This window comes from Macrotis lagotis, chromosome 2 (genome assembly GCF_037893015.1).
Source record: "Macrotis lagotis isolate mMagLag1 chromosome 2, bilby.v1.9.chrom.fasta, whole genome shotgun sequence".
NCBI lineage: Eukaryota > Metazoa > Chordata > Mammalia > Peramelemorphia > Peramelidae > Macrotis > Macrotis lagotis.
The window spans coordinates 266,784,533-266,798,230 of record NC_133659.1 but is presented as its reverse complement, the minus strand read 5'-3'; the positions used below and the strand labels follow the sequence as shown (position 1 = coordinate 266,798,230).

At 33.7% G+C, this 13,698-nt stretch overlaps 1 protein-coding gene across 1 annotated transcript in view; it reads left to right on the top strand.

Annotated features, from left to right (window-relative positions):
* Window positions 1–11,590: 11,590 nt before the first annotated feature.
* PTPRR (protein tyrosine phosphatase receptor type R) overlaps window positions 11,591–13,698 on the top strand; it is a 311,109-nt gene continuing 309,001 nt past the window's right edge. Inside the window, exon 1 of the mRNA XM_074226146.1 lies at window positions 11,591–11,755. Coding sequence (XP_074082247.1) covers window positions 11,606–11,755 — 150 coding nt within the window. The 5' untranslated portion in view covers window positions 11,591–11,605. The remainder of the gene's footprint in view (window positions 11,756–13,698) is intronic.

The following is a 13,698-nucleotide window of genomic DNA, read 5'->3' as shown; positions in this document are numbered from 1 at the left end:
AATAAATAAATTAAAATATGAGAGGTAGAAGAAAAATGGAGAAAAGAAATGAGAGTAAGGTTAGGAAATTCTGAAAAATTAGTCAACAGCTTGGAAAAAAATAAAACAACTGTTGAAAAAGTGGAATTAACCAAATGGAAAAGGCCATACAAAAATTCAATGAAAGGAAACTACTTAAAAGGTATAATTGGCTAAATAGAAAAGAAATTTCAAAAGCTAACTGAGGAAAAATGGATTCTTAACAATTAGAGTTGGGCTAAAGGAGTTAAATTCTTTTGTCAATTTTTCATAATTTTTCTGCTTGACTCTTTTTTCCCATTTTTTTCTTCTTCCTCTCTTCTTTGCTTGTTTGTCTGTTTTTAGTTTTTGCAAGGCAATGTGGTTAAATGACTTGCTAAAGATCACACAGCTAGGTAATTATTAAGTGTCTCTATGAGACACTGAAAATCTACCTAACTAAAAAGAACGAAAAAATAGAAGAAGATGTAAAATGGTTCATGAGAAAATTAACTAACCTGGAAATTAGATCAGGAAAATGTCAAAATCATTGGACTACTTGAAAGTCATAATCAAAAGGAGAAACCTGACTGCATCTTTAAAGAAATTATCAAGGAAAACTTCCCTGATATCCTGGAACCAGAGGGAAAAATAAGCATTGAAAGAATTCACTGCTCATCTCAGGAAAGAGATTCTAAAATCAACCTTCAACAACCATTTTTCTCAAAACAAGGGGAAAATACTGCAAATGAAAAGAAAGAAACAAATATTTGGGGGCTACAATCAGGATGGCACAGGATTTAACAGTTGCAGCATTAAAATATCAGAGGTCATGGAACATGATATTTTGGAAAGACTACAACTAAGAATCACTCATACAGTAAAATTAAGCATAATATTTCAAGGGGGAAAAATGATAATTCAAAGAAAAGAAGAATTTCAAGCTTTTACAAGAACAAGACCAGAATTAAATTAAAAATTTGATTTCCAATATCAATACCCAAGAGAAGCATAAACAGGTAGAAAAGGCAAAGAAAACATAAAGGGTTCAATAGGGTTAAACTGTATATACCCTCTCAAGGGGAAAAATGATGCTTATAACACTAATAGTCCAACTAAAAGGAAAAGAGTGTAGGGGTATAAGGTGAAATTGAAAGAATGACATAAGAAATAATTAAGGGATGAGAAAGAGTACACTGAATGCAGAAGAAAGAGGGACATAGAATGAGGTAAATTATTCCACATGAAGAGCCATTAAAGACCTACCATGGAAAGGAAGATGGGAGAGTGGATGATCAGTATTGCTTTTATGTTAATCTCATCAGTACTGGAGCAAAGGAAGAATAACTATACCTAATATTTGAATAGAAAAATATATATTAGGAACTCTAGCCCAAAATGCCACCTCGCTGCCTCTAGAATCTAGTGTGTCCATAGTGAAAACAGGAGAAGTAAAGAGGGAATTTAAAAATGTATCTTTTAGGAGGCAAGATGGCAGCATGAAGGCAGGAATTACTGGAAACTCGTTCCCCAGAAAACTCCAAAAGTCATCAGATTATAACTCTAGTCAAAATTTGGAGGGGCAGAGCTCATAGAAAGACTGAGTGATACAATTTCCCAGTCCAAGACAACTTAGAAGTTACACAGGAAAGGTTTGTTTTATTAGGACTGGGGGTTGGAAAAAGCCACTGCAAGTGCAGCTGCAGCCACAGTCACAATGCAGCTCAGTGCAGAGCAGCCAGGCAGAGTATCTGCGTCCCTGGGGGACCTGGGTCCATAGCAGAGGGTGTGGTTTCCAGACCTCCTGGCCGAGGGATCACCTGGAACTGCTTGAAAGGGTAGTGACAGAACTCTGCCAAACCAGGTTAAGTGCAGAGCACCAGCTTCAGAGCAACCCTGTGGTGAGAACCTGCAAAGGAAATTGAGGAAGCCAGCCTGCACCTCCAGAGTGCAGCCCACAGATGTTAAGGGTGTCAGGGAAGACAGCAGAGCTTTCTTTGTTCTCCCTGGGACAGGACTGAGCTGTTTGCCTAAACCCAAATTTAGGCTGCAGTTTGGACTCCCATATCATCATAGCAGAGCAGGGAATTCTTCTCACAGCTCCAGGGCAGAGGGAAGGTTATGTGATTATCCTCATACCAAAGTACGGGCAAGAATAGTATAAAGCCTCTCATAAGACCTTGGAGGAATTAAGGTTCCTGTGGGCTGTCCCCCCCAAAACCCCAAAGACTTGGAAGTGTGGTAAATCAGATATAGGCTGAGGAAATGAGCAAAAAAAAAGATAAAGAAGAGTCTGACCATAGAAAATTACTTTGGTCCCATGGAAGATTCAGAAGATGACAAAATTGAAGCTTGTGTACCCAAAGCCTCCAAGAGAAATAGAAAATGGACTCAAGCTGTGGATGAGCTCATAAAAGACTTTTAAAAGCAATTAAGGGAGGTAGAAGAAAAATTGGGAGGAGAAAAGAGAGCTATGCAGATAAATCATGAAAACCAAATCAGCAGCTTGGTGAAAAAAATACAAAAAATAGTGAAGAAAATAATATGTTAGAAACTAGTTTAGGCCAAATGGAAAAAACAACACAAAAGGCAAATGAAGAGAAGAATGACTTACAAAGCAGAATTGGCCAGCTGGGAAAGGAGATTAAAAAAGCTCTCTGAAGAAAATAAGTGCTTCAAATGCAGAATGGAACTAAAGGAAGCTGATGAGTATGTGAGAAATCAGGAAGAAATAAAACTATTCCAAAGCCCTCCCCAAAATAGAAGAAAATGTGAAATATCTCATTAGAAAACAACTGACCTCAAAAAGTTCCAGAATAGATAATTTAAAAATTATTTGGCTACCTGAAAATCATGACCAGGAAAAGAGTCTAGACTTCATTTTTCAAGAAATAATACAGTGAAATTGATGAATATCCTAGAGGCAGAGGGTAAAATAGAAACTGGGGGAATTCACTAATCACCTCCTGAAAGAGATCTCAAAAGAAAATCTTCCAGGAATATTATAGCCAAATTCCAAAACTCCCAAGTGAAAGAGAAAATACTAAAAGCTTCCAGAAACAAACAATTCAACTACTGTGGCTCTATAGTCAGGATTACACAGGATCTGGCAGCGTCTACATTAAGGGCTCATAGGGATTGGAATATGATATTCTAGAAGGCAAAAGATATTGGTTTACAACCTAGAATCAACTACCCAGGAAAACTGAACATCCTTTTTCAGGGGAAAAGATGGATTTTTAACAAAAAATTTTAACAAAAAAAAAAAAACTTTACTATTGAAACAACCAGAGATGAATAGAAAGTTTGATCTCCAAGTACAAGACTCAGGTGAACCATAGAGAGGGGAGATGAGAAGGACTAACTATGAGGAACTTAATGATGTTGAACTGTTTGTATTCCTGCATAGGAAGAAGATGCTGATAACTAATATGGACTTTCCTCAGTTAGAAAGAGTATATACAGACAAGGCACAGAAAGGAGCTGAATGTACTAGTATAATATAGTAAAAAGATGGAGTCAATGGGTGATAAAGGGAGGAAGAAAAAGGAGAGGAAGAAAGAGCTAAGATATTTCACATAAGAGTCAAGATAAAGCTTTTTAAATGGAGTAGAACAGGCAAAGGCAATGGGGGATAAGTGAGCCTTAATTCTCATCAGAAATGGCTCAGAGAGGAAATAACATATACACTTAATAGTACATAGAAATTTATCTTACCCTAGAGAAAAATGAGAGGAAAGGGATGGAATAAGGGAGAACAGAGGGAGGGAAGGGGGAAATAGGTGATAGAAGAGAGGGAAGACCATGAGAGAGAGTACTCATATGCAACACCCTTCTAAACAGGAACAGAATGAAAGGAGAAAGAGAATGGAATGAGAGTGGGGAGGAATAAAGTGGAGGGAAGACAGCAGTGATAGCAACCGAGGGGAAAATATTGAAGCAACTTCTTTGGTGGACTCATGATAAAGAAGGCAATTAATCCCAGAGACAGAGCCATTGGAATCTGAACACAGACTGAAGTGTTTTTTTCCCCTCTCTCACTATTCTTGAGATTTCTTTTGGGGGAGACGAGAGGGGTTTATGTTTGTTCTCACAACCAAGATTATTGTAATAATATAAAATAAAGAAACATATATATATATATATATATATATATATATATATATATGCATGTATGTATATAAAACCCAACAGGGAAGTAGGAGGGGGAAAGATTAAGGAAAGAGGGAAGGATGGATAGAAGGGATAGTGGAACACAGGAGGTGGTAGGCAAAAGTACACCAGTAAGGAGGGAACAGTTAAAGGACAAAGAGGACAAAGAGGAGGAAAAAAATAAGATAAAGAGAAACACACAATTAGCATTTGTAACTGTGAATGTAAATGGAATGAACTCTCTCATAAAATGGAAGTGGATAGCAGAATGAATCAAAAACCAAAATCCTACAACATGCTTTTTGTGCTAGAAATACACTAAATTCTGAAAGCTAGGACATCTGTATTAGACCAGCTATAGACAATGTTATCCCCATCCAGAGGAAGAAAAACAAAAGGAAACACACACACATACACACAACACACAAAATCAACCCTCCAGAATCAGATGAACACTTTATAAAAATTATCTTTTATGTATCTTTTCCACTTAATCCTACTTCCTCATACTGAAAGTAAGTAATCTGTAAACATGTTTATTAAAAATAGGTATGTACAATGCTAACCTTACTGTTCACCACTGAGGCAAGGGGAGTGGGAAGGGAGAGTGGAAGGAAATTTTGTAACTTAAAACTATACATGTGCATATGGATGAAAATAAATGTATAAATAAATAAATAAATAAAATAAATAAATAAATACAGTAGAAGCAGAGAGAGACATATTCAGAGTAAAGCTAAGGGATTTGAACAGATTCTATTACATTTCAGCTGAAGTGAAAAAAAAAAACAAGGGTAGTAATTCTGATCTCAGACAACTTAAAAACAAAAATAGACCTAATTAAAAGAGATAGGAAGGAAATTATATCTCCCTAAAAGGTATCATAGACAAGGAAGCAATAGCAATAATACATATGTATGTACCAAATTGTTAAAACATTCAGATTCCTAAAGAAGAAATTAAGTGGGTTACAGGAAAAAATAGAAGCAAAATCATACAAGTGGGGGACCTCACCTGCCCCATTTCAGAACTCAAGAAATCCTAACAAAAACAGATATTAGAAAAGTTAGATTTGACACATGTTTGAAGAAAGTTGAATGGAAACAGGAAGGATATACCTTTTTTCAGCAACACATGTCATCTGTACAAAAAAATGATCATATATTAAGACATAAAATACTCAAAGTCAAATTAAAAAAGTATATATATATATATATATATACATATATATATATATTTCTTTTCAGATCATAATATAGTAAAAATTTCATTCAAAAAGGGTAGTGGAAAAATAGATTAAAAATTAATTGAAAACTAAATAATCCAAACCTAAAGAATAACTGGGTCAAAGCACAGATCCTGGAAACAATATTTAATTAAAGGGAATGACAACAATAAGACAAGATACCAAAATATATGGGATGAGAAAAAGCAGTACTTAGGGGGAAATGTATTTCTGTAAATTCTTACATAAACAACAATAACGTATCAGTGAAAAAGAACAAATTAAAAATCCCTGATTGACCACAAAGTTGGAAGTATAGAAAATAAAAGAGATTAATAAAACTCAGAGTAAAAAAAATCACCAAAAACAAACTATTGAACCAATAAATACATCTAGGAACTTATTTTATGAAAATAAAAACATTGAGGAAAAACCATTGGTTAATTTGATTTTAAAAAAAAAGAAAGAAGACTAAATATCCATTATCAAAAGGAAAATCATGAATAAAAAAATAAAGCAATCATTAGGAAATATTCTCCCATTTATACATGAATAAATCTGACAAGTTGAGCAATATTTACAAAAATATAAATTACCCAGATTAACAGACCAGAAAATAGAATACCTATTCTATTTTAGAAAAAATGAAGAGTCATTAATGAAATCCTTAAGAATAAAAATACCAGGTTCAGATACATTCACAAGTGAATTCAACCAAACATTCATAGAACAATTAAGTCCAATACTACATAAACTATTTGGAAAATCAGGTGAAGAAGTTCTACCAAATTCTTTTTATGACACAAATATGATGTTGATACCTACACTAAGAAGAGTTAAAACAGAGAAAGAAAACTATAGAATAGTTTCCATAAATTTTGAACATAATACTAGTAAGGCAATTACAGTAATACATCACAAGGATTATACATATATCTTGATCAGGTGGGATTATACCAAGAATTATGATTGGTTCAATATCAGTTAAACTATTAATATAATTGTTTGTATCAATAACAAGTGAACAGGAATAATATGATTATCTCAATAAATGCTGAAAAATCTTTTGACAAAGTCTAGTCCCCACTCTATTAAAATAATAGATAACATAGAATAAAGAGAGCATTCCTTAAAATGATAAGCAGTATCCATCTATCAGCAAATGTAATAGGATAATGGGAAAAGATAGAAGACGTCCTAATTAGATCAGGGATGAAGCAGTGCTGCTCATTATCATTACTCTTATTCAATTTAGAACTAGAAACATTAACTATTGCAATAAGTGAAGGAAAAAATGAAATGAATTAGAACATGCAATGAGGGAAAAACTATCACTCTTTGTAGATGATATGATAGTATACTCAGAGAAACCCAGAGAATCAACTAAAAATCTATTTAAAATAATAACTTTAGCAAAGTTACCAGTTAAAAGATAAACCAATATAAATTCTCAGCATTTTTATATGACCAACAAACCCCAGTAGCAAGTGATAGAGAACTATAAATAATATAAAGTACTTGAACGTCTACCTGCCAAGACAAATATATGAAAAATATGAACACAATTACAAAACACAAATAAAGTTAAGATTTAAACTATTGGTAAAATGACAATTATACCTGGGTAGACTGAAGCAATATATAAAAATAACACTTCTTCCTAAGCTACTTTACTTACTCAGTGTCATATAAATCAAAAAAAAAAAATTTTGCTAGAGTTAGAAAAAATAGGAACAAAATTCATCTGGAACAATAGAAAATGAAATAATGGAAAAATACAAAGGAAGGTGCAATATAAGATCACAAACTATATTAAAAAGCAATAATCATCAAAATTATCAATGAAATAGAATAAATACACAAGGAACAGTAATCAATGACTAAAAAACTAGTGTTTGATACACTTAAAGACCTCACACTTTAGAATAAGAATTCACTATTTGACAAACACTTCTGGGAAAACTAGAAAACAATAGAACACAAAAATAGGTATAGGCCAAAATCTTATACTATAAGACAAGATAAGGTCAAAATGGATACATTATTTAGGCATAAATGCTAACACCATAAGCAAATTAGGAGAACAAGGAGTAGTCTAACTGTCAGATTACTGGGAGAGAATTCATGACAAACAAGAGATATCATTACAAAATGTAAAAAACAGAAAATTTTGATAATATTAAAAACCTTTGTACAAATAAAATCAATGCACCAAGATTAGAAGGCATGCTGATAACTTGGAAATCTTTACAGTATGATAAAGGCCTTATTTCTCAAATATATAGAGAACTTAGTCAAATCTTTTTTTGTTTGTTTTTTTGAAAGGGAATGGGGTTAAACGACTTTCCCAAGGTTACACAACTAGGTAATTATTAAGTGTCTGAGGCTGGATTTGAACTCAGGTCCATCCTGACTCTAGGGCCGGTGCTCTGTCTACTGTGCCACCTAGCTGCCCCTAAGTCAACTTTACACAAGCCATCCTGAATTGATATGAAGGTATCAAGAAACTATCTATAAGCAGATGAAGTATGCATCACCTTTGATTAGAGAAATGCAAATTATTACAGCTCTGACTTCACATGCATCAGATTGGCCAATTATAACTAAAAAGGAAAATGACAAATGTAGGAAAGAATTATGTGTGTATGTGTGTGGGGGTAATTAGGATATGAACTGTGAGTGGAGTTTTGAAAAGATCCAGCCATTCTGTAGAGCAATTTGAAACTACTCCCAAATGGCAGCCAAATTGTGCCCACTCTTAAATCTAGCAATTTCACTACTAGGTCTGTATCCCAAAGAGATCACAAAAAAGAAAAAAAAAGACCCAAGAATGCAAAATATTATGACAGAAATTTTTGTGGTGGCAAAATATTGGAAACTGAGGGGATGTCCATCAATTAGGGACTGGCTGAGCAAGGTATGCTCTATGAATGAAACGTAATACTTTTGTGCAATAAAAAATTGATCAGAAGATAGATTTCATAAAAAAAAACCCTGGAAAGATAAACTGATGCAATGTGATGAGCAGAAAAACATTGTACACTGTATCAGCAACATTGTGAGATGATCAGCTGTGACTCAGCTTTTTTTTTTTAGCAATTCAATGATCCAAGATAAGTATGAAGAACTTACAAAGGAAAATGCTATCCACAGCACATAAAGGATTCATGGACTCCAAATGCAGATCAAAGCCTATTTTTTCACTTTATTCTTTTTCATTTTTTTCTTTGATCTGCTTTTTTTATATGAAAGCACATGTATAACATACCAAGTTGCCTACCATTTTCAGAAGAGGGGAGGGAAGAGAAGGAGAAAAAAATGGAGCTTAAAATCTTTTTAAATGACTATTGGTGGATTATTATCAACCTTGATGGACTTGGTCACTCCATCAGAGTGAGATAATCAGGGACAATTTTAGGGGAACCATGATGGAAAATACCATCAGTATCCAGAGAAAGAAATGTGGAGTTTAAACAAAGACTAAAGATTATCATTTTCAATTTTTAGAAAGTCATCTTATGTATCACATAAGTTTGCTATCTCTAATATTTTCTTCCTTAATATGTTTTTTCTCTCAACATATTCAATTTCGATATATACATATCATGAAAACAAAGGTGAAGACTATCAGATTGCCTTCTATTGGGGTCAGGGGAAAAGGAAGCAAGAGAGAGGAAAAATTGTAAAATTCAAAACCTTGCAAAAAAAAGAGATTGGTTGAAACTACTAGTGTATATAATTGGAAAACAAATAAAATATTTATATAAAAAATAAAAATGAATATTGGTGCAGTTGGATGGCACAGTGGATAGAGCACCAGCCCTAGAGTCAGGAGGACCTGAAATCAAATCCAGCTTCAGACACTTAATAATTACCTAGTTGTGTGGCCTTGGGTAAGTTACTAAACCCCATTGCCTTAAAATTATTAAAAATTAATGTTAAAACTTGTCTTCATAAGTAATTGGGAAAAATAAAATATTAAAAATAAAATTATGTTTATATCATGTTTCTATATCACCTTCTTTCCCTAATATATTCCTCCTCCTCTCCTCTTTTCTTTCTTGCTCTTCCCTCCTCAGAGAGTTGTGGCATATAAGAGAGATTAAAAAAAGAGAGAGGCAAAGCTTATCAACACATTTTTCAAAACACTGCAACATATGCATATTGCTCCACTCCTGCAAATAAGAATAGTAAATTTTGTGGATATTTTTAATTTCAATTTCTGCTGTGCAATTCTTTTGTTTTCAATTTTTAAAAAAATCATACACTAAAGATACATCAACAATTTAATGTTGATTTCATGTGCAATCTTCCTTTTTGATTCTTTGTAGACTATAAAGAATCAAAAAGGAAGATTGTACTCAAAACTCTAAATTTCTTTTAAGTAAAAATTTTGAAAATATAAATTAGATTTAACAAAATAATACCAAGCCTTTTTTGTTTTTCTGTCCTCTTCTGAACTGTCTTCTCTTTTGTGTATTTATAAAATGGGTCATTCTTTTTTTTTAGGTTTTTTTTTTTGCAAGGCAAATGGGGTTGAGTAGCTTGCCCAAGGCCACACAGCTAGGTAATTATTAAGCGTCTGAGACAGGATTTGAACCCAGGGACTCCTGACTCCAGGGCCTGTGCCTTATCCACTGCTCCACCTAGTCGCCCCCATTCATTTTTCTTCTTTACTTTTTTTATTTCCTCTTTCTTTCAACTGTCTCATCTTCTTCCTCTTCTCTCTTTTCTTTCTCCCTGACAAAGGAGAAAGCTTTTTTACATGCTGTATTATTCCATTAGTTGGTGAGTTCCTTGAAGGCAAGGCCTTTTTTCCCTTTCTTTGTAATTTAATTTAATACATTTAATAGTCTTAGTGAAAATAAATGGAGATAAGAGATGGACTGCCATGCATGAGAAACTATAAGAAGTCCAGTTTTAGACCCTAGAGGATCTAAACCCTATAGAGCTAAAAAAGTAGGTTGAGGCCAGTTTCTTAAGGGTTTTAAAGGACAGAATAGTTTAGATCTGATTCTAGAGTTAATGACATAATATTAGAGGAAATGAGCTCCTATTTGTAATATAATATAGTATATTAAGGAGGAACTAGAATCTCTGAGGTGGGTGCTCAGTCCTTTTCAGGACTGCTCATCTACCTTTGGTTTCCAGCCAGTCACCCAACTCCAAAAAACCTATATCTATATCTATATCTATATCTATATCTATATCTATATCTATATCTATATCTATATCTATATCTATATCTATATCTATATCTATATCTATATCTATATCTATCTATATCTCTAATCTATCTATCTATCTATCTATCTCTGTATCCGTATCTGTTTCTATATATATCTATATCCATATATATGTATATATATATATATATTATATATATATGCAAAGTGACCATATCCTAGTAAAAGTCATTTTGGGTAGACAGGATAAACTTGGATTTTGTGCCCATTTATAAGTTAGGAGGATGCCTATTCCAAGCATGTGAAGACTTTCCTTGGTGGAATGGGCAGATGACAACAATATGTAACAACAGCCATGAAGCAGGTGATGTGCAGTATTTAGAATTTGGTCAGACATTCAAAATTCCAATGTCATCCTCTACATCCTCAGTCATTAACAATTTAGACTTTTGTGCTGCTATTGAACTTTAATGACTCTGGAAGACAGAGTGAGGCTGACAACTTTGTGTAACTCTGCCTCACTTAAATCCAATTCAGATCCAAATCAATATATCACCCCATGATGGCATTCATTCTCTTTAAAAATAAAGTATAAACAACAACTTAGCAAAGTAACTAGCATATATTAGATACTTAAATGTTGGAGAGATAAAACTAAAATGACTTTGCAACTGATTTGGGGCAAGACCTTAATGTTGTGAATTTAATATACTTCTAGGACATCACCTAAAAGTAGAAAAAATATTTTTAGAAATCATGACATTTCTTGGTTTTATCTGATATATTTTATTTTATTAATAAAATTTCTTATTTCTCTCTCTCTCTCTCTCTCTCTCTCTCTCTCTCTCTCTCTCTCTCTCTCTCTCTCTCTTTTCCTTTTTTCTCTTCAGGATGCTTTTCAGGAGATGGTGACCACCTCTTGGCAATTCATCAGAGGAAAAGTGGGAAGCCTGTATTTATCTACCATCAGGTGCAAACTATTGAGAAGAGCTTGGACACGAGCCATGAAAAAACATATAAACATAGCTTCCATTCCCCTTCTCATATGCAAGCAAACAAACAACATCCCAGCATAATTGTTAAGTCCACATTTCCTAGACCTGTCTATGACCCATCTCTAAACTTGTTGGCAATGACTGGTCAGGATCTGGAAGTGGAAAACCTTCCAATCCCCGAAGCAAGTGTGATTATTGTGGTGAGTGATATTTTTATTGATTCCATATCCTTGACTTTTTTGGAAGGGGGGGAGGATGAAGAGAAGAGTAACATGAAAGAAGGATTGGTTCACTGATATCATGACTCACAAGGTAACTTGGCTAGGTTTTTTTTAGAAAGTGACTATATTTAAAATGCACAGTAACTTAGACTGAGTGTTAGAAAACTGAAGTAAACAAACTGATCTTGCTCCTAGTTTTAGAAACTCAACAATTTTGGTAGGCTTTGACAGTCATTGAATTTATATTCTAGTCCTGACTTTCCTCTATGTATCCAATAGAACATGGATTCTTAACCTTTCTTATGTCAAAACCTATTTTGGAAGTCTGATGAGGACCTTCTCAGAAGGATGTTTTTTAAATAATTTAAGGAAACACAAAATTTCAAAAATTAATGTAAATATGCTTTAAATCCACAGACTTCCCTGTACCCCCAAATTCCATCTGTAGCATCCATGGGAATTCACTGATTGCAGATTAAAAAAAATTCATACAGGATTTGAGGCTGCAGAGTAATAGTGAATAATGAGATGCTGAAAATCTTAATTGTGCATCTTAAATTTCATTATTTCATTACTTTCAGGAAAACTAAAAGAAGCATGTTACACAAGGTTTCACAATGCACTTCTTTTAATAAATGTCTGGCAAGAACTTTAATAATCTTATAACATTTGTCACCCCAGCAGAGTTCTCTGATACTCCCCTCAAAATTATTTTCCTTCTAAACAACCTCTGTCCATACTAGTGGTTTTGTCTCATCTTTCTGAATAAATAAACATCCAATAATTTCTTTGCCGAAAATAGATAAACTTGGATAACTGAGTAAATCTGAATATTGCATTGCCAGTGGGAATGTTTATTCAGACATTTAGTGGTCTGTGATGGGGGGGGGGGTGACCTAGTCAGTTTTTGTACTCATTTTGTGGTTAAAATCATTCCCTTCATAACCTCCTAATTGTCAATGGCTAATTCCTCAAAAGAAGTCTTTCTCAATAAAGATGAACATCCAGAGGAACTCCGGAGTAATGAAAAAATAGTTGAAATTAGAGAGACAAAAAGACTGGGGTTTTAGTCTTGCCTGACTGTTACCTTGGATAAGTTTCTTAACCTTGCTAAACTTTGGATAATTTTCTAAGACTCTAAGTAATTAAATAATTACTGATGTGCATCAACATACAATCATTGGGAGTTTCTTCAACCATATGTCTATACAAAATTCTTAAATTCTGACACCATTCTTGGATTCAGAGTATGCCATGATCAGTTACCTATCACTGTTATAAACAGAAAAACTCTCAATGATTACAGTCTGAATTCTTTGTGCTGTTTTTTTTTTTGTTTTGCTCTTAGTGTAAGAATACAAGATTTCATAAGCATGGGAATCTCCCTCACAGACACAAGATATAGATCTTTCATATAATAAAGCATGGGCATTCAACTTTTTAGCTCTTCTGGGCTGCATCACCCAAGAAAAATTTGTCAAGGGATACATATGGAATTTAGTATTTATTTATGACAACAATGTAAACCATATTATTGAGTATAATAATAATAAAATGTAATAATGTCTCATGAATGGACTTTGAGGACCACATGTGACCCACAGGTGGTGGGTTGGACTCACTTGCCTTAGAGGGTGGTCCTTGAGTTGATAGACAAGCCTCCCTGATTTTTGCCAAGGTCTCCTCTGACAACAGATATGCAATAAGTCTCTGATCATATATGCCAATCATTCTAGTTTAGGAAAAACCTGCCAGCTTTTTAAAATTATTTCTGCTAGTGAATTTTCAATGCTCCATGTTCAACAGAAAATATATATTTGAAGAAGTTGACTTAATTCTTTCCTGGACAACCCTTCTTGACTTAAAAATTATAACTGGGAGGTTCTACATAATCATTTTGTGACTGATGAAGATCTGGTCTG